General features: G+C 33.4%; 1 protein-coding gene across 2 annotated transcripts in view; it reads right to left on the bottom strand.

The window, feature by feature from the left end:
* LOC131073732 (uncharacterized) overlaps positions 1–17,133 on the bottom strand; it is a 30,755-nt gene extending 13,622 nt beyond the window's left edge. Inside the window, exons 1-6 of one of the 2 annotated variants that reach the window (XM_058010232.2) lie at positions 16,844–17,130; positions 16,393–16,671; positions 12,729–12,810; positions 12,450–12,553; positions 2,016–2,142; positions 1,809–1,903 (exon numbers count right to left, since the gene is read on the bottom strand). In XM_058010232.2, coding sequence (XP_057866215.1) covers positions 1,809–1,903; positions 2,016–2,142; positions 12,450–12,553; positions 12,729–12,810; positions 16,393–16,433 — 449 coding nt within the window. In that variant the 5' untranslated portion in view covers positions 16,434–16,671; positions 16,844–17,130. Of the gene's footprint in view, positions 1–1,808; positions 1,904–2,015; positions 2,143–12,449; positions 12,554–12,728; positions 12,811–16,392 lie in introns of both variants that reach the window. The other variant, XM_058010233.2, reaches the window with a different exon arrangement.
* Positions 17,134–23,218: the final 6,085 nt, after the last annotated feature.

Below are 23,218 nucleotides of genomic sequence, written 5' to 3'. Positions count from 1 at the left end.
TCTCCTTCCTTAAAACTGGAGTGGTAACAACGATTGAACTTTGCATTTAGAATTATGGATGATACAATTAATTATCTAATAATAGAATTAATTGCCTAGTATGGTGGATTGACAATTTATTCATGAATAATTGTTAAATTATTTAAAACTATGGAATATCACAGATTTGATTTATGTTAAGGAAAGAATTAAAAAATAGAGTAGTCTCTTAATAATCAATTTAGTTTGTCAAAAGTATATTGAAATAAATAAATTACTGTTATAACAGGCCTAAACTTAGTAGGGGACATTACAATAATGAAGAATTATGATATAAAGGTTGACTTGTGGCCTGATGTTGAGGAGACTGCAGGATTCAAATTGTTGTCCAATACTTATAGATATATTTACTCACTAATGTCTTTCTCCAATAATTTTATTTTGCAAGCTTCATTCTCTGTGAAAATTGACTAAATCTGTAAGCTGAAAATTATTTGATATTCATGTCTTGAATCCAAGAAGTCCTTCAGGTGGTTATTAATGTACCAAAAGTTCGCTATTGGTTCTAATTTTAAGAGTTCTAGTTCTAGAGCTTATCTAGTCTGTGATGCTTTGGAAACTGTCTTGACTGTCTGTTTACTACACTGTTCTGGAATTGTTTTTTCACACTTGATATGAGTGTTCTAAGAAAGGCAATATTAATTGGTGGGATATCTTATTCAGTTACATTACCTGAGATGTCGGTTTATCTAAATCTCTTTCTAGACTATTGTTGATTATTTCTTCTGAAGTTCTGTTGCTCTTATGGATTGCTAGAGGCAAAGATATTTTCCAAGGTGATCATAGCCTATAGGTATCTAACTGGCTTCTCAAAAAGTAAGCAATTCTTTGGTTTCACTGTTCACAGCATGCGAATTTTCAGATTGGGAAGAGTCGTGAGGAGATCAAAAAGTTAGGGGTTGAAGGTTCCAATAATTCCTTTGAGCTCAAGGGAAAAGATGATGATGTACCTAGTGGATTCATGATCCAAATTATCTGGAAGTCCACTATGGGGCTGATGGATGACTAGTGCAAAGACAGTTTGCTGGAAGAGGTCCTCTTAAGAATTCTACTATCTCTGCTAGCAGAGATGGTGAAGAAATATCCTCTGCTTATCCCCTTGTTCCTATCAAAACATATCCAAAGTGGTGGTTGCAGGAGCCTGTGGAGTTCGGAACAAGTTGGCAGAGAATAAGGTTAAACTGTAGTGTTGAGCCTTGGACTTGGACTTGGACTTGGCAAGCCTTTTTTTGTTTGGACCTAAATTCAGTGCAAAAAGTTCAGCAATTAAGAAAAAAAAAAATTATATATAGAGAGAGAGAGAGAAAAAATGCTTTTAATGATTCCTTTTGTTTCAAGTTGATTTTCTTATCTTTTGAGTCTAAGAGTTGAGGCTAGAGATGTAAAGAACCTGACTCAGGCAAAAATTTACGAGTCCTCACCAAGTCTCAACACTAAGGTTAAATAGGTTTCGGAAACTTTAGAAAAGTGAAAAGCAGCCAAGGGAAAGGTAAACGGAAAGGAAATCCAACCTCGATGCTGGGTGGATGTTCTGTCTTTTTATCTTTGGTTTTTGTTTAATTGGATTGTTATTGTAGCTGGGATGTTATGCTCCTTGTGAGCTGTCTTGCATTTATGATGTCTTGATTTTGTGCTCCTTGAGAGCTGCACTTCATAAAATTTTGTATTTAAATACTTGTATTATCATATCTTTGTAAACATTACCCAAAATTAAAAATTTAACTTTTAGTTTAAAAAAATAGAGTGCCAATAAATAGTATAGTAAAGACCTTGTAACAGCACCCATTGATCTTCCCCATAGCCCAATGCAAGAGATATTTTTCATACTACGCAGATAGGAAACAGCTGCTTTGAGGTCGTCTTTCTGCACATTTAAGAACTACCAATTATTTCTATATACATAAACACAACCATAAGAGCATACAAGACACCAAGAACTCGTACCAATTTAAGCTGTACGGAGAGATTCTACTTACCTCATGCCATCCTAGACTCACAAAATCACCATCGGACAGGCCTGAGCCAGAAAAATCAAGAGTGAAAACTGTAATGTTCGAAGGTAGAAGTATAACTGCTGCCTCATTAGCATCTGCTCGACAGCCACTGCAATACCAACCAAACTGTCAGAAAAATCAACCAATTATATTTCCTTCTTATTATTTATCTAAAAGTTAAACTTAGATCTCACAACAATATCTAGCACAATAAATTTCTTAAACCTGAAAACATTTGCTACATATTTGCTAGCCAAGATAAAATCTCATCCAATATGAAACCATTAATTGCTATAAATATAAATAACTCTGCTTCTATACAGACATCCCACATCATGTTACAAATATTGAACTCTAAATAGACACTTTGTAAGTGCCAGCAAGGACAGGCACATGAAAAGGGACATTAACAGAATTCTAGCTGGATACATGAATTCTAGTTACCAGACCAGAATCAAATATGCATGCGGATACATGAATACACAATGCTGGTATGGCAAAAAGAATTTGAGGGCTGGGTACAACTATAAAAAAATATATAAAGATCATAAATACAAACATCTTTACAACCTAAAACAATTATATTCAAAATACCACAGATCATTCATAAATATCAGGTACATAATACATACATATCATGTGGGTAAATTAGAAGAATATTATAGCTTTAAGTGGTACAAAAAGTTGTGGATTCAATAAATTTAATATTTTCATTCCATAATACCTTTGTAAAATTGCGGTTTAAGTAAATTCAACATTTTCATTGTATCCACTTTGGCATATCGCCCATTTTTGAAGATTACCTCAGATAGAACGATGTTCCTTTGGTCTTTATGGTCGTAAGTTGGCTATTCCTATCAGTTTATATATAACTGGCAACTGCCACTCGACTAAGATGCACTCTGGGTTAGGCAGGTGGGACATTTGTGATAGCCCAACAGTCTCGGAACTATACACAGCAACCAAACTCGTTTACCACTACTTTCCCTTCTACCAGACTGCCAAAAGTCTAATTTCAGACTTTAAGGGAATAACTACCAGAATAGCAATCATTCTGTAGAATCTCACTGTCGAAAGATGCCAAACAAGGTAAACTCATACCTATTGTGACCAGTGTTACTGTGAGAACAAATACTCTCTCGAATCTTTCATTGTCCAAGACTAATCTAATAGTTTGCCATAATACTTTGAAAACATTAAATGGCCATCAATTAGGGTTTCAAGCACAACTTTCATCGTGAAAAAGCCAAACAAAATTGTCCAGCTTTTCACCCGCTGCTAGAACTACCATTAAAATGCCATAGAAATGCTCCATCCAGCCTGGAATCCCTGGGCCATTTCAGCCAAGACAAACCAAACCATGCTCAATTCCACAAGCAATTCAAAACCATACATTCCAGTACTAAGCCTAAAAGTGAAGCACCCATTGCATGCAAAAGATCAAAGGGACCTTTAGAAACTGCATTTCAAAATAAAAGTTGAGACATTGCCGACCAAGATGTAGCAAGATGCATATATGCAAATGGGTTGGCTTTCAATGTTGTTCGCTCCCCATATTGGGAAAAAATGTTGAAAAAGTGTTAATGAAGCTCTAAGAGGGTGTAAGGGCCCAAGTTATGAGAAGGCACATGGAACCTTATTGGAAAGAGAGATGAAGGGTGTTGAAGATGCATTGAAGCCCATAAGGGATTCATGGGCCGAGACAAGCGTATTAATTGTTTCAGATGGGTGGAAAGATTCTAAAAATCATCGCTTGATCAATGCCATAGTGGCATCCCTTAAAGGGGCAATGTTTTTTAAAGTTGTGGATTGTGAGAGCTAGGTAAAAGGTGGGCAATTTATTGCAGAGATTCTCATTTCTACCATTGACACACTGGATCCCTGTAATGTTGTTCAAGTCATAACGGACAACGCAAAAAAATGTAGAGCTGCTAGTTTGTTGGTTGAGGAACGCTATCATCACATCTTTTGGACACCTTGTGCAGTTTATTCACTCAATCTTATGCTACAAAAAATTAGGAATAAAATTGATTGGATCAAACAAGTGTATGCAGAGGCTGAGAACATCCAAATGTTCATCACAAACCACCACATGTCTCAAGGGATTTTTAGATCTTTTTCGAGTTTGGAGCTATTGAAGGTAAGTAAAATAGTAATTTAATTTTACATTTTCTGATTTTTTATTTTCAATGTTCATAATTTGACTATGTAAGCTATAATGTGTATTCTTCTTTAAAGTTTGTCTTTATTTTTTAATCATTTTGGCATTAATTTGTGTTATAGGTTATTGAGACCCGTTTTGCATCAAACACAATCATCTTGAGATGACTTATGAAAGTTAAAGAGGCACTTTGCAATATGGTGATTAGCCAAAATTGGGCTATATGGAAGCAGAGCAGCACTGAGAGGGCAGCAAGAATTAGGATCGGGATATTGGATGAGTCATGGTGGGATCTTGTGACATATCTTCTTAGTTTCATTGAGCCCATTATGAGCATGATTCACTACACTGACATGGATAGGCCTTGCATTGGAGAGATTTATGATGGCATTTACTCAATGCTTGAAAAAATGAAGTGCATTATAAATGCAAAAGACCAGAGCAAGACCCTGAGGAGAAATTCTTCAAACAAGTGGAAGCAATTTTTGTAGAAAAATGGAATAAGATGACCACTCCTTTGCATCTTCTTTCCTATGCCTTGACACCAAAGTACTATAGCAATCAATTTATTGATCAACCAGGAGTAGCTTGCACCATGGAGAGATTTAGAAGTGTCAGATGAGTACAAGGCAGCATTCCTTAGACTCTACCCTAAAGATGATGTGCGGGATGTGATTACAAATGAGTTCATAGAATTTGCAGATGGAAATGATCCAAGTGTTGACGCTATTCGTCATAGATTCAAGAAGGATGCTCATAGTTGGTGGTACTTCCAATGCTAATGCTTCCAAAACCTACAACCCCTCACAGTCAAAATTTTATCACAACTACGTTTAATTAATTCAAATTTATCACAAGTTTTATTTATAGTTTACTTTGTCTTCACAGGTTGCTAGTGATTTTTAAATTTATAACTTTAATTGTTTACTTTGTCTTCATAGGTTGCTAGTTCATCTACATAAGAAATAAATTGGAGCACATACTCTTTCATCCACTTCGTAAACCATAATAGACTGCAATCAAAAAGAGCGAAGAATTTAGTATATGTGCATTCCAACCTACGTCTTCTTTCACACAAGCAACATGACTACAAGCATGGGGAGATGAAGATGTGGGATATAGAGCCAGAGCATACTAATTTGGATAATTCCACTTCTCAGCTTGTTGCATTTGATGACTCGAAAAGCAAACAAACTTATAGTTCAAGTGCAAGTCGCATTGGCATTGGTTCATCTATTGTCAATGTCAACGATGAGGAGGATAAGGATGAAAATGACGATGTTGATGAGTTAGAGAATCCATTTGATAATTTAACTTTAAAAATTAAAACTATAGTTCCAATTGTTGAAACAATGATTCTTGAACTCAATATTATTATTTTGTCATTTTGATATTGAACTTGATGTATATGATGCTATGATTACAAGTTTATGTTGGTTTTGTTGTTTATATGATGCTATGTGACATTCTAATCGTAATTCATGCTTCTAGGCTGCATTTATATATAGTTTTTACATTGTTTTTGTACTAACGAACCCAAACAACTTTTCAAAATTTTGTCATACCGGCGTACCGAGTTCTCAAACCCGAACAGGCAATTTAGTTAAAATCACTTTAATAAACCTTATAACTCCAAATTTTATTTTTAAAACATTTTCGAGATTAAGTCACTTTTCAGCATCTCATCGTTTAAAACTTTTCGTTCTCTTTCCAACAAGCTACAATATTGAGGTGTCTAATAAATTATTTTAATTAAAAAGGCAACCTTAGTAAAATTAATTAGTATAGCTCAATATTACACCCAAGTAGCGACAATGGTCAAAATGCATCACATCGAAAACTGACTGCACAAGAGTGATACTGATTATGAAAGAAGACACTGCCTCCAAAGAATCTTGGAAATCACACCAGAAGCTAGAAATAACATCTAAAAGCATCATATGAATCCTCTAAACCATTTGAGCTCACCAATGACATCAAATTACCACTCTAATTAGGCTGACACAAACCCAAAAAATTAGCGCCAACAACAAAGCAAGAGAACCTACAAATGGGAACTTTACATCTTACAATGGGTACACCATTTTTCTCGATGCAAGCTTTGATACCTAGTCCATTATTCCAGATCCTTTCTTTGAAGGAAGGATGATTGATTTGCGGCCTACTACTTGATCTATCTTTTTCAGTTTTAGTGCATGGTGGATCATTACTTCCAAGACTAGGGCCTATTCATTGGGTTTAGAGTCCAAGAACACCATTAGGAACAACAAATCAAAATCACAAAGGAACATGAGTTGCGTATACACATACACCACAAATAGCATATCATGTAATTGAACATTCCTAGTTATCCGTCCCAAACTAGCAAACTAGCAAGAGAAATCCCTAAGATAGAACTTCCAAAAAAATCCACAAATGGAACTGTGGAGAATTTGGCTACAAGAATCATGTATAACATTAACCTCATTGAAAAAGACAAGCATTTCTTGCTCTAATGACAGTTGAATTTGCAAGATTCGATACTCTATAAGCTCCTTCAACTTGCAATCACATGGGAGGGCAAAATGACTGACCTTCTTTTGGAAAACAAACTAGCATGTATGGCACTCTATTTATTGCTTTGTCGCTTCAAGAATCAAGGAGGAAATCCATGGATTCTACCTACATGTAAGGGGAACTTAAATCTCACAAAATCAGCAAGATGAACAATTTGGATCAAGAGCAAGGACCACCAAAAGCTAGAATGCAACCACCGCATTAATAGGTTATTAGGTTGTTGTAGGGCCTTATCAGGTTATTAGTGGTACTCTAAGTTATGCAAGGAGGTAGGTGGGAGTGAGCAAGTAAAGACGCAAGAGTTTCATGGATTAGGGATTCTTCATGACCCATACCATTGTTAAGGAATTGGGGATTGATAATACTTCATACCTTGTACCACATGAGAAGTATTCTTGCATCACCAGCTCCAAAAAGTGCATGGAAGAAAACATTGAAAGTCAAGGATCAAGGATACCACATAAAAGGTACCCACACAAAGGATGATTGAAACTGTGACTCTAAAAGGTAACTTGGTGTTAGAATAATAGAAATATTGAGCATGCTTCTCTAAATATAAAAACCAACAATTGGATTACTCTTTATATGTCTTCCACTCTTGTCAATGAGAATTACTCCTTATTTGTCTTCCACTCTTGTCAATGAGAAGTCTTTACTATTTTCCATACACTACCACAAGGCAACCTTCACACAACATGAACTTCAAGTTATGATTGCAAACTGTGAACCTTTTTTCAAAAGTTATGCTGCTAGGTAAACAATTCCATTTCAAAATTGTAATATTACATTAATTTTATCATTGTGATTTTGATTGTTCCAGGAATATCGAGTTCAACATGAAGCAATATTTTTTATGATGTATTTAGTAAATAATGCTTTTTGAAATTTCCTTTTTTTTTTTTGGCTTTGGTTTAAGGATTTTCAGCACTTTGGCATTTTATCAAATTTTAACCAATCCATAACCCTATAATTTATAACTCTTTTCAGAACCTTTTCATAGTAAATGAACAAAATGTTGTTTTAATATAGGATTATGCCCATCAAGTTGTAGACAAAGATATTATCCTGGCCATTTACCCAAAAACATAACCATATTGGACAGAGTCACAACAGCTATGGTCAACAATAATCCTAGATTAGACAAGTTATCAAGACAAATTGTAATGTCCCCTTTTGGGAAGACCCTAAATCTTGCCCTAAAAACACAAATTCAATAAAAACAAGAATGTAGTATAGTTAGAGATATAACTTTACCCCAAAATGTATAAGCAAGACAGATCCTAGTTGAGATCCTGCAACCATGTTATATAATAATGAAACATAATTTATAAGACCAATTATTTCTATTAGGGTTAGTAATAACACACAAGTATAATTGTGTATAATCATTATAATTCATTAGATAAATCAAATCACTTCTATATTCATCACAATAGGTTTGAATGTGGAAGCACAATAGGTTGGCCCAAAGCAATCCTCGCACTAAGCCCAAGAGAAGATATACTGTCACATCGGACATCCATCACGGGGTGGTCTACCTAGTGGGATGCTTGTATCTACACTCCCTATTCATGTCTCCTTATTCATCCTCTTATGACTGATTTCTCCAACAATCGACCATCGTAGAGGTTGGAAAGGAAATCACAATAGGGTGCCCAGAAATCCTCCTATCTAAGCCCAAGAGCAGACACTCACCGTCATGGCCCCACATGGCAGGCACGTTGGACATCCAACATGAGGTGGTCTACTTAGATGATGATCTCATATCTGCTCCCCATCCCTGCATTTCCTCCTCTCCTCCACATGATTGCTTGTCAGGTTATGATAGATTAATGATTTAGAACATGCATTTCACATTATCACACAACAATAATTGATTAGATTATTTCATACCACTATTCTTGTAGAATAGAGACCTATTGCAGGTTATATATATTCAGACTGCTGTTGCGATTTAGACAGATCTGACCTAATATTACTTCCTTCTTGGGGTGCTGATAGCTGCTCTTTGGATAAGTACTTCCGCTCCTTTGATTTGATGCCTGTCTATCTTTTCCTTCAAATGGAATTCTTCTTTTATATCTCCCTTTGTGTAGGGAGTCGCACCCTTTCACCACCAATGCTCTTTTGAAAGAGTTCAACCCCATCTCTTGATTGCTGCTTTTGATTAATAAACAATTTATAAATCATTTACTATTGCTGCCCCTTGTTTAGTCGGCCATAATTACCATCACTGCCCCTTGTTCATAAATAAATGGGCCAGAATTAACATATATAGTCGCTCCTTAATATTGTTCAAATATTTAAATTAAACTTCTATGAATGTGGGGTTTGTCTTATTGTTTCTTCTTTCTTTTGTTATTTCTGGTCGGGGTATGACACAAAATATCACAATGAGGATTTAAAGCTGATCACATACCTGTTTGACGAATGACCATAGAAACCAATATACAATACTATAAACTTAGCAGAAAACAAATTTCTGTCTTAACGATTAATCCCAGGAAGGAAAAGGTGCTTTAAGCTAATATGACATCAAAGATGAAAATAACAAAAGGCCAGGATCATGACCATTGGCCCATTACAAGTGAAACTAACAAAGCTCATAGGGTAGAATAAGAGCTTAAATACGTTGACAACAAATTTCAAAGTGAGTATGAAAGAGCTTAATAACAAGATCTTTAGCTTGAGATTGCATGTCTCCCTCTACAACAACCAGCTGGAAACCCATGTTAATGAAAAGGCAACAATATTTTTGCCTATATTATCAGGACTTTTAACAGGTTATTGAGAGATTCAATTTGCCACTAATGGAATTAGCTCTATACTCCTGATACAATTTAATTTGTAAAGCATACACATTCATTGATCTCTTACCCTTTATAATATTGACTATGATGCTCTCCCTTCCAGTGCTCCCTGTACCTTCCATCCATGCCAAAACAAAAAAAAAACAATCCTACTACAAATGCAGACATGCAGGGTGAATTGCAAGCATAGACTTCAAAGCAAAAATTCATAATCCAGTACCTTGCCACCCCATGAACATGAAATCACAGCATAGGAAGATGTCAAATCAAAAGATTTTGGCTGTCACAGTGCCAAGCAATGAGTTAGTGTCATGCATCAAACATGCATTTGAGAGTTCCACAATCAAAATGAGGTCCCAATAATGACCCTCTTTCTACAAGTTGCCTACATCCATCAAACATCATTGATATTTGTGCCGGTAATAATGGACTTACTAACCCTATTTTTTCATGCTAGCTCCAATTTGGCCAAACCACTAGTTGTTTCACTCAGCCCTTATAATATGATGATATATTAAATCATAATTTAGCCCTTTAGATTCCAACTGCATGGAAGGATGCCAACTAAATACAAACTATGATCATGTCCAGACATAAGACTATTAATGATAAATATGGAGTCAACCTCCACCATAAGGTTTCTAAAGTCCAATAGCACAGATACTCCAATCCTCCAACAAGGGACTCTACCTTGGCACTGATGTTAGTCCACCTAAATCCATAAAATAAAAAGTATTCGGCCTTTCCCCTTCACTCTCCCTGTACAATATCTCCTCCTAAGAGTTCAATCTTCAAACATCCTCAGGATGAAATTCAAATCTCCTATTAACAGGTGATATTTTTATGACCTTCGTAAATTAATTGTCACTCTCGACTAATTCAGTAATGGAGCTTATATTTTTTCAAATTTTAGTTTTAGATGCATAGTTTCAAAGGAAACATATATCCACGACAAGGCAAAAATAACACTATCTCCCGGTACCAAATTCAACAGTCAAATTAAAAAAAAAATGACCTCATTCCAAGAGAAATATTGAAGAGCATTTAAAAAAACCTTTAGCCAGAGCAGCTCAATCCCAGAGTTGCCGGAAACTCCTTTGTCCCTCCCCGGGAACGCGTTTCCCCGTATCCGTACCCATTTCTGAAACGGATACGTATCTGATACAGCCCAGATACACGTCGAATATTGTACCCACGCATGCCCAGAAATACTTGATTTCCAACCATGCTAAATACTAATGTGATTTGATTTTTAAACAAAATTGACGTAAATCTTCCTGAATTTAATTTTTTTAAACTTCATTAACACTTTTTTTTTTTAAATGGTATTAACAAAACCTACACCAAATGAGAAAGACAAATGAAATGTTTTTCTATTTCAGTGACCCATTTTTTGGGTTATCTTCCAATGCAACTCTTCTATTTTTGCATATTGTAAAATGTTAAATCTACTAATCATTATTTATGTAGTAATTATGTGTCTATATCTCTTTTGAAGTAATGAAAATCTCCTCGAATGACTTAGAAAATTGTGTTAAGTATATGTGTATGTGTTTTTTATGAATGATGTGTCCAGCCGTATCCATATTGGGGGTCTTAAAAAATAGCCGTATCCCTATCGGATACCGTATCCATGTCCATGCAACTTTGCTCAATCCACAATATTATCTTGTAAGGGTTAAGATGCATTACTCAACAGTCCAACAATGCAGAAATACATTATTCCTGTGAAGATGATGTCTTGGGTAAGCATTTGAAGAATTAAAACATATTGATGAACTAATTATGAACCGACAAAACCATGCAATGCTGAACAATGGGAGTGTTAACATATCGATGTTTTGATCACTGTAATAAAAATTCCTCAGCCTTCAATCGGAACATAGAGTGTTTGCACAGACACGAATCAGATGTTACCCTCAGATTCAAGACAAGCTAGATTGTATATTGCAAATTTAAAAAGGCAGATTATTTACTTTTCATAAAGATAATGCAAAGGAAGAATTATTGATGTTACTTCAAAACAATCAAAATAATATAAATCTTTATGAGTAGTTCAGTGCACCAACATTTTTATCTCCTCCTAAGAGTTCAATCTTCAAACATCCTCAGGATGAAATTCACACCTCCTATTAACAGGTGACATTTTTATGACCTTTTGTATATTAATTGTCACTCTCGATTAATTCAGTAATGGAGCTTATATTTTTTCAAATTTTAGTTTTAGATGCATAGTTTCAAAGGAAACATATATCCACAACAAGGCAAAAATAACACAATATCTTCTGGTACCAAATTCAACAGTCAAATAAAAAAAAAAATGACCTCGTTCCAAGAGAAATATTGAAGAGTATTTGAAAAAACCTTTAGCCAGAGCAGCTCAATCCACAATATTATCTTGTAAGGGTTAAGATGCATTACTCAACAGTCCAACAATGCAGAAATACATTATTCCATTCAACATGATTTAGCAATTCTGTGAAACAATTCTACCAGACTTCAAAAGCAAAGTTTGATGCAGGCATGCATGCAATGCGTAATGAATTAATAATCAAATCTTTCCTCAAACGAATACTGTCAACAGAATGAAATAAAGCATTCATAAAGTAATTTAAAGCACAAAATATACAAAAAAATGTTAATTCTAAATCATAAACATTTTTAAGTAATGTTGTAGTTCTTCTTAACTTACTAGGAACGAACACAACCTTTTTTTAGGATAATATGTCTGACGTTATTGTACATATCATTAATATTTATTTTATTGAGAACATATATACATTCACAATTTACTTGCATGAATTACTCATGTATAAGTGCCAACTAGTAACATAGCAATCAGACAATTATCCAGCAATTAAAAATCTAGAGTAGAGATGTTTAATTAACCTGTTTCCATGGCAGTAAATAACACAAGGAAGTGATGAGTCTTCTAGAAATGGTGATGGAAGATAGTGACTGCATTGCAAGACATGGCCCCGATCATTCTTGATCTGCAAATAAGAAGAAAAATTAACCAGCTATGAAATTTAAGAGACTTGAGGGGTTACAATATTCCGATTCAACAAAAAAAGTTTCTACAGCTCTTCCAATGGCACCAACAAGAAAAAGGGAGTTTTCCTGCGGAAATTAATTAAACTACAATAAATTCAAATCCATCATCCTTGCCTCTAAATCTTGTCTGCAGTACTTCCGTCCTGCAAGGGTAAATTCCTTCTCCCACAGGTACTGATCTGGACTATACTCCGCCCTGAAATACTCTTCAGAAAGTCAATAACCAAGCCACCAATACATACCTGATCCGAATAGAATTCTTATACACACTAAAAGAACCCATTTTTGTAAGTTTTTGGCATGAATATATAATCTGCAAAACTGAGAAGCACTGAATGATAACAAAAAAAAGTAATATGTGAAACAGAGCAGAATTGAATGATAACACAAGAAAAAAAGTCAACTGCAAAACTGAGACAACCTGAATGATAACGTAAGAAAATAACCTGCATGACCGAGAAGAAACGTATGATAACACAAGAAGGTGTCAACAAGGTAGAGTTTTTATAAAGGATGTTTTCTAGAGTTATGGAATACATTTTACCACAGGTTAAACATTCAAAAAATGAACTCATGCATATGCTACATAGATAACATTTGTCAAGAGATGCCAAAAATGACTCTTGCAGTTGGTATTTTCTGTTAAGAGTAAGACCATACTTAGTGCCAATATTGCCAATCTATGTAGATACAAAATATAAACTCTAATGACAGACATACAATTATCACAAGTTGCAAGCAAATCACCATTAAAAAACAACATAATAGCATATGATATAGATTACGAACCCAAATGCGCAATAATTTATTTCACTTTAAGCAATCCAAGGACATACAGAATATCCCATATTTCACTTTTCTCACACCTCATTAACATCAATGGAACTTGTCCTTGTTTCCTGTACCGCCTGCATCTGCTATTATGAAGTATGATAGTCTCTGCACTGTCTTTGTTTCCCTCCAGTTCTGGAGCCAAGCCTCTCTGCTTGTAAAATTCTTGCTCACTTGAGACAGAACATAACACATACATTTAAAACTCCTTCATTATGTTATTCAGTCAGATATACAGACTTGTATTCCTCTTTATTGTTTTAGCCTTCATTACCCTATGATCTATCATCCACATTCACACATTCACTATTCGATAAATTTTGCCTCGTGCTACATGTTATAATTATCTTCCCAATTCCCAGTTTCCATTTTCCACACTCCCTTTTCAAGTGGTTTGGTTCCCCGCAGTGAAAATAAGACTTCCTCCTGCCATGACACATCCCTCCAGCTTCATATTTATATCTTTCACCTTTTTGTCTCTACTGATATCTTGTGTGCTTCCTTTGTTGGTGACTTCTTTGACTGCCTTTGTAACATGCTAAAAGTGTTCTCGACTCTTCCTCCCATTCACTTGCCAGTCCTGAAAAAGCATACCATTAAATCTTCAAACTGCTTCTCTCTTTCAGAACAGTACTCAATGCCATTGTAGAGTTCTCGTATGAGCGAATTGGTTTATAGCATCATTGAAGCCAAGTCTTTATTATCCGTCTTAACCCCAACTGCTGCAAAATGATCTCTCATTTCTTTCAACTTTGTTTAGTCCTCTGTCATGCCTTCTCCCCCATCCATCTCCAAATTATACAACACCCTTTTGAGACACAATGCTCTAGTGGCATTAGTGACTTCGTTTACTAAATTTAATTTATTCAAAGCTTATTTGATTTATATCTGTCCTGTGCAACAAGTAAGAGCACATTGATCATCACTAACAATATATTTGTCAGTAGAGTTTTATGATTTTTACCTCAAATGATGAGCATTGTGCCTTCATCTCTGCCAGATATACAACACGCCATAAGTTGTTATTTATCATAAACAACCTCGATTTGCAGTGTCCAGGCAGCATAGTTACTGTCATTTAACAATGGTCATTTATAAGTCTGACAAAACCATACCCCTCATCCTGGATTACCCTTAAATTTGAAGAAATCCAACAGTCCTGGAATGAACTTCTACTTGCCGTCCAGTCCAATACCTTCTCCAAGAAGGAAAAAATAATTAATTCTTTTGGCTTCATGCAAAAAATCATCTCAACCATGATCATCTGTGCACTGAACAACATCAAAGTTCAATTCTAGTTGATTGCACAAAGCAAACCCAATATTTTCAACACGATTAATAATGTCCCAGAAACAATGTACAGGCCTATGTTGCAACTTGCAAGAAACATAAAAGGGGTAAACATCAATGCTAAATTCTTGTAAATTGCAAACCGAATTCTTTCAAAGGGATTGATAATGTCTATCCCAGATATATTGTATAGGCCTACATTGAAGAAACACAAAATGGGACTCCCATTACACATTAAAACAGCCCAAACTATGATCTAAATATGAATGATTATTTCAAGGTTTTCAGAATTGTTTTCAAGCTGCAACATCTGTAATACGGAAGTAGTTGCAAGCTGTTTCAGTGCCATTTCTGCCATTTTTTGCTTATCGTATTTACACTGTCTTTTTGCCCTTACATTTGGTTTGGGACATGGCAGGGTCATTTCAGGCGTCTGAGATATGTATGTTGCATATGTAGCAGCTGGATATTTAAATATCCAGGCATATGTAAATATCCTATGCACATCCTCCCAAACCAAAACTGACACACAATCGAATCAGGAAACAGCTGATTCAGATCTTATGGATTGTGGAAACCTTATGTCTGTTATCAATTTCTCATTGTTAACATAATTCATAGCATTTCAACGTTTCTCTTTTATTAGCACCCACCAATAAAAGTCTTCCCCATTATGCTTCACGTTACCTTCAAGATTCTACATCAGAGAAGGTTTTATAGTGGAAAATCCATAATCGATGAATCCTTGCAACTCAACATAAGTATCTCATTTAACCGTTATTGTGGCATATTGCTCGCAGGTATAACGAATAAAAAGCTCTCTGCAAATACAGTGACTCACAGAAAAAATGATTCAATCCCATGAACCATATTGCTGTTTTCAACAAAGTGGATCTTGCCTACCAATTTGAAAATTCAGTTCGAATTTCCTCGAGCATAAGCTTAAGCACTTGTTCCGTCAAAATCTCCCCATAAACAAATCTCCACAGAAAAATAGATCGTCTACAAAATGTCATTTAAATCAACTGGCAAATGACGGCATAAATTTGTCTTGCACTTTAGAGTGAGAGGCAAAAATGGTGCATGACATTTAAGTGTGCAACTATGAAAAAAAAAATCTTTTTACAGGACTCAGAGGAGAAAATCATCTCACGTTGAATTTTTTGAGTTAGGTTGTTTTTCATATTTTTTAATTTTGTTATTTATTGTTATATTTTCTGCCATTAAAATGACTTTATAAAAGTGTCGCACAGCTCCTCCGGAAAGGCACTTCTAAATTCTCCCTTCAAAGTAGGGTAGAAAAAAAAATTTACATTTCGGCATAAATAAAATTAAAAATTTAAATAAATATATTATGCAGATAAAACCCGGATATTCAGAGCAAAAAACTTAAAGACGGTCCAAGCATTTCTGAATTTTCCCGCAGGGAAAATACGCCGCCAATTTTTCTTTTTAAAATAATTTTTCACTATTAGTACCTAAATCTCAAAAATGACCGTTTAAAAGAATTCATGAAATCACGGATAAAGTTGAAAATTTCACCTGCTGTTTTCAGTACTCAAAGCTCATAAAAATACACAAACAACAAAATCACAGCTCTTAAAACTTCTAACTACCTTTTCGCTAAAAGTACTGAAAATGATAAAGCTAAACTTGCCTGGGAGGCCGAATCACAAAATTGATAAACTGCTCCATCATGCTATCGCCTTTGAAACCCTAATCTCTCCCGCTGCCGCAACAAAAATTGCCAATATTATGCTGAAACGACCCCGTCTTATTTTCCCTTTCTTCTCTTTCGTTTTCTCCCTCTTCCTCTCCCAGAGCGACGAGAGAGGCCGAGGAAAAGCTTCGTCGTTGTGCAAGCAGCACAGGTCCTCTCTTCTTACCAGATATTTCACGGCATTTGACGGGAACCGAAGCGACGACGAAGTTGAAGCTAAAGCATCACAACAGACAAACACTAAAGACAAAGCGAACCTAAACGGTGCCAGACCAAGCGTGCCTGAAAAGGACAACTAAAATACAAACAATAATCTCACAATTCTTCACATAAAACCCTGTGCATTCGCCTGATTTATCCGCGCAACAGCTTTATTCTATTTATTTACCTTGCGCAGATCCACGTACGGTAAGCTACACGGTTTTTCTCTTGAGGTCGCGTGTTCGAATCACGTCTTACAAAACAGGCCTTAAAATTTGGCTCACTCTGAGCTATGATGTGCGAAAAGCTGAAGCAGCATACCCACACACAGAGACAACATGGGGCCGACGGATGATGCTCCGTTGGATCGCCGTCAGTCGATACTGTACTGCGAGCCGAGTCTGCCAGCTGGCATGACGGCGACGTCTGTATCCGGAACGGGGAGTTTTAAAGATCCCTTCGTCCTTAACGTAAATGTCAAAATTACGTCGTTGTGTGGTCACTGCAAAGAAAAAATTAAATATTAAGACTTATTATAAATTTATTCCCAGCCAGGAATGCAATAATCAAGAGTGTAGTTGCACATGTTTTCAGCTCTTTTTTAATTATCTTAAAGCCGTTGCCCTTCTTCACTATTTCCTTTTGAAGTGGCATTATCTTGCATGTAATCATTGTTCTATATTTTCAAATGATGTGAAATGAAATTCCTTGCGATTTTAATGGGTTGAAATCGTTTTTGAGATCTGACGTTTAACGTCTCTTTGGAATTGAAAGTTGTCGTTAGCCACGTGTCATGGATTCACTTTCCAATACACTATCAACTTGCATATTAAACTAGCAATTGTATTTTAAATTGTAACGAGTGTGATGATAAGGGTTTCCAGGTAAGCTAATGATAGGGTAGAAGCATATCTTAAAATTAATTTATATAGATCAGTCAAGCTTCTCTTATTAATCAGTCAATTAATTTGGAATTAATAAATCTGTCAGAATATATCAAAAGATATCTTCATAAAAGTAAAAGTGGTGAGAGGTATAAGATGATAGGATTTTTTTTCTTCAAAATCCAAAATAAAATCTTATTTTAAAAAATAAAAAATTGTATTTATTAAAATCAAACAGAAATAGAGAGTTACAGTCATTAAAATCAAATCAAATCTAATATGAAATAATTACATTTGTAGCTAAAATAAAAAAAATAGAAAGTTGCGCCATTAAAATCAAATTGAATTCAATATGAAATAATTGCATTTGTAGCTAAAACAACAAAAATAGAAAGTTGCACTCATTAAAATCAAATCAAATCCAATATGAAATCGTTTAAATAGAAACATGCCCCACATTTTATGTTTTATAGAGTAGAAATAAAAAACAAATCAAATCTAATTGAATATGAAATTAAATCTTATTGCGTGGGAGGGTAACACTACATGGCACCCACCCAACTATTTTTTCCCTTTATTTTAATAACTAGATAATGGATAATTTTTTTAAAAAAAGTAAATCATTTCAAATTCTAAGACAAGACTCTAAAAATTATATTTTTAAATCTAGATTTAAAAGAAACTTCTAATTTAAAAAATTATGTTTTAAAATTCAATTTTTTTCGTACAAATCATTTCATATTATAAAATAAGACTAAAGTTTAATATATATTAACCATGCTAAAAGTAAAAAAATTAAAAAAATTGATATCTCTCGGCTTCTACATAAATTTTATTTATAAAATATAGGTATGTTAGTAAATAGAAACATGCTCATGTTGTCTACTTTATTAATAGTTGGCTTTTTGTATTGTGCCTTGAACGTTATATATTAAAATATTTGTTTACTAATTTGAAAGGTGTTCTAATGTGAGAAAAACATTTAGATTAAAGAGTTTAAAGGAGAATATATTTTGCATTTGTTTGTTAGTGATATTATCATAGGTTCATTGCATGCTTGCTTGATATTTTCAATGTTTTCACAAGAACTATAATAGTAATTTGCTAATTTGGTGTGATTAAGAAGAACTTGACCCTCGCAATTTAACAAATTCTTAAGGGTCTTCCTAAATATCACGGGTCCTTGCACACAATTAGACATAAGAAATCAACACAAGTGAATTACAACAATCCATCTTCTATCAAATCAAAATCATGAGTTTAAGGTCAAATTCATCTGCAAGTTCCTATCAACACTCACATCAATAATCTAACCAAAAAATAATTATTTTGAAGATTTGAATCTTCTTTTCAATTGACCCTTAAAATCCAACACCTTACAAACCACTTCCTCACATATGTCACAACACATCTCCTCATTAAATTTTAAGATAAGTGTTGCATTTAACTTTTAAAATTTGTTTATCTAAGATTAATTTATGTTTTCTTATTTATTGGTATGTGGTTTCATTCAAGTATGAGGATACCACTTACAACCACAAAGATATTGTTGGAATATGTGATCTTGGCACTGAAATGTCACTTTTGGAGGATTCAAACTTGGATCTCTAATTTGAAAAGCTTATAGCCTTATCATTTTAAACACAACATTTCAACAACTTAATTATATGCTTAATTAAATACATTTATTTAACTAACCTAAATAATTTGTGTAAAATGTTTATTTTCTTCGTAAAATAGGGTTTAAAAACCATATATTGATTGATTTGAAAAATAGGTTTATTTTTTCCAATAATAACTCTCTTTCATATTAACTAAATAATATTTAATACAAAAAATATTTTTAATAATTTTTCAAAGTACCAAATAAAAATTAGGTCTTTTATATTTCAATATTGTGGACTATTTAAAACTCGTTACTAATCCTTAATCAATTCAAAAGCATTGGCTCCGAAAGAAAACTCATCCACTTTTCTCACAAAATTTGTATAAAAAAATAAAATAAATAAATAAAATATGGGGATTCGAGTATTCTACCAAATGAAGACCAATGTGAACCCATTTAACCACTTGATCACAGAAGAGGACAAAAGAACTATGTTGGTAGCAACAAGAACAAAGTATACATACTTTGATCAATCATTGTTGCCTTTTGAATAAGAGAGCATATTATAATCATCGACTCCTATATTTGATCTTCATTCAAAAAACTCTTGAAAGGTTGCAAGATGTATACTAAAATGAATAAATGTGGGTGTCCTTTGAATATGGATAAATGAATAGAGGTATCTATAAGAACCGTTTAGAACATCATTGTATGTGTGTATATGTATAATAAAGGTCAAGCAATATGTCCCCAATGAAATAGATTATTGATCTATCCTTTCTTAATTAGGAAAAATGATAAAGATATAATTGGGAGAAAATGTTCTTTTTGAAATCTCTAATCTATGTTAAGGAAACCTCAAATAGTTGAAAATATAGAATGTCTAAATAGGTTTAAACTTTTTGTCAACATTTTTAGAGGATAGTGTACATCCACTCCAAACTCTCTAGTGTGTACTTGAATATTCCTACAATGAATATGCACCTTACACATTTGACATTCAATATTCTTTAGTGAACAATCTTAAAAAATTGATCAAAATGCATAGTTTACATGTTATAGCATCCATCAAGCCACAAATTTTATCTATCTAATTCATTTGCTTTCTGGATCTCAATTATTCTACCTCCCTCAATCTACCCTTCCTATAATGGTAATCATATAATACCTTGGCCTAAAAATCCTTTTCATTTCAAATTCTCATTAGTTCTAGTTTATCAAATTCAATTATATATATTAGCATATATTTATTCACACCAAGAATACTAAAATGATTATTAACAACCTAAAGTTTTTATATTTCAGTGTGAGTCATTTAAAAAAATTTACTAGTTCCCTTAATTGTTTTAGAAACATAGACACCCAAATAAAAATTCAAGTTTTTGTTCACAAATAGCCAGAGAGAAAAAGAAACAAAAGAAAGAAAATATAAGAATTCAAAAATCTCTATCAATTTAAAACCAATGTAAATGCGTATGTCCGCTTGAACCAAACAATATCTTATTGGTGGCAATAACAAAAAATTGTTACTACTTTGATTAATTATAGTTGACTTCTCGATAACATAGTGAACTATGATCTTTATTTCCCACATTTGGTCTTCATTCAAAAAAATTGCAAAGAGGTACATACATGGAAATAAATAAGTGTGAATGCCCTTGGAAAATCCACATACATGCCTAAAACTACATATATAGGCATCATCTTATGTGTATGTTCAAAAGAGAGGCTAGGTAGTAAATTCCCAATGATAAAGAGTCTTCTTATCTATGCATTTAGAAACAGGAAAAATAACAAGATATCAATGAGAAAAAATGTGCTTTTTGAAATCTTTAATCTATGTTTTACTAAAATCCCAATTAGTCAAAACATAAAATTGCTAAATAGGTTAAAATTTATTGTTGAAAACATTTTTAACATGGGATGGTGTATGTGCACTCCAAGCTCCCTGGAATTAAACTAGACCTTACATGTTCAAAAAATTGAGCTTCTTAAGAGAATGCCTTGAAATATGATCAAAACATGTACTCTATATGTCAGTGTCCTTGAACCAACACATTATTTTTGTCCAATTCATCTCTTTTTATCTCACTTCTTTGACCTCCCTTTAATGTAACCTTCCTTCAAAATTTTTGTAATGAAATTTTTGAAAACCCTTGACCTAACAATCATTTTCCTTTCAAATATTCATTAAGTTTGAACTATCAAATTCAAATATATATTGAGACATGTTCATTCACACAAACAAAGAAACAAATTTTCAATACGCATACTTAACAAACTCATAAAATATGTTTTCTTCAATATTCATCATATCCAAATAAATAATCTAATATAGATCATACATCCAAATGCTAGAATTTCCTTAAAGGGGAAATAATGTAGATACACTCACCCAGTTATTAGCCAAAAAATAAATTAATTAATTTAATACATTCAAACACACTAAATTCTACTCGGTTTACTCATATCCACACACAAATATAATAAATATATTTACGTTAAAATACAAAATCAAATTTCTATATGCATTCATTCACTCCCACATATAAAAAATTTCATGCATTTAATATATACATATGACCCCACATTACCTAAAAATGAAAGCATTCACTTTTTCTTTTAATTTATTCATTGAATAAAGCAATAAGGAGATAAATAATACAAAAGGATAGTCAACCATCTATCAATGAACACATATCAAATGACAAGAGATGCAAAGTGTCAAGTTCCTGCCTACGGTTATTATAGGATAGAGTAGTTGATTACTGGATATGAATATTACGATTGAAATAGCTATCACTATCAACATTGGATAAACAAAGTTATTTTATCGTTAAAAGGGTTTAATGATAAGATAATAATTTCTTATTAAGTTAAATCAACATGTACATAAATTGAGAGTAATGTTGTTGAAAGTAGAAAGTCTACAAATTTTTTAGTTACTAGTTGGTAGATAAGATTTCTTTAGATTTCTATAAATTTTGTGAATTTTTCAATTTATTATTTGCACACAAAAAATTAATATTTACCTATTTATAGTGGATGAGATAAGGTTTGTATAGATTATTTATAAACTTTTTTATTTTTATAAAGTTGGCAAATTAAATACAAGGGTTAAAAGGAGAAAACTTACCTTTCTCGCAATCCAAACATTCAAAGCAAAAAGGAGAAAAATTTATTAGTTACTTGTTGGTAGATAAGATTTCTATAAATTTTGTGAATTTTTTAAATTATTATTTGCACACAAAAATTTAATATTTATCTATTTATAGTGGATGAGATAAGGCTTTTCTAAAATTGTGTGCAATGGATGCATACATATTCCTGCACAAGGCACGGCCAAATAATACATATAGAGCTTACAATTAGAACAAAGTTTTGGATGAAAATAGTTTGTGCCCTTCAAAATTAGACATTGAATATCTCTACATAGGAAGGGCTTTACAAAGAGTTTGTACATTTAATTAAGTCCTCTTATAGTTGAAAGATCAAGGACTTGCTCTGGAGGCTGATCACATTAAAGGCTTAACAATGTCTTGCAAATATCTGCATAATTCGATATTGTAGTTTTCCAATTCCTTTAAGCTTTTTTCTATCTTTGTCAAGTCCTTTACTTATTGCACTTGTAATGCAACTTGTAAACATAGATGACAACCTTTTTCTCTTTCTTGTGGCAGGCTTAAATCTTTTTGTTTGAAGGAACTGTAGGCATTGCATTGATGTTCGATTGATATGTTGGAAAATGTGTCACTATTGTTGCACATAATAATCGGTTCAAGCGAACCTTGACTATTCTCTACAATAAATGAAAATAAATTGTTAGTGAATTTAGTTGTTGATTAGCAATACTCAAAATTGCTAATATAAAATGTAAACAAATTTTACAACACCAATTTAAAAAAAAAATGTTTAGAAAACAGTAACTGAAAAAATCTTTAATAAAACTTTTTACTAATCATTGATAAATTTTTAGAAAATTGTGATGCAACTCTTGGGAAAATAATGCATTAAATGCATATGGGCAAAATGAACTTAGGGATCCTAACCCACGTTCAAATTCCACTAACAT

The sequence above is a fragment of the Cryptomeria japonica genome, chromosome 1 (genome assembly GCF_030272615.1).
Source record: "Cryptomeria japonica chromosome 1, Sugi_1.0, whole genome shotgun sequence".
Taxonomy (NCBI): Eukaryota; Viridiplantae; Streptophyta; class Pinopsida; order Cupressales; family Cupressaceae; genus Cryptomeria; species Cryptomeria japonica.
Note: the sequence above shows the minus strand (reverse complement) of the source record. Positions and strands in the feature narration are given on the sequence as shown.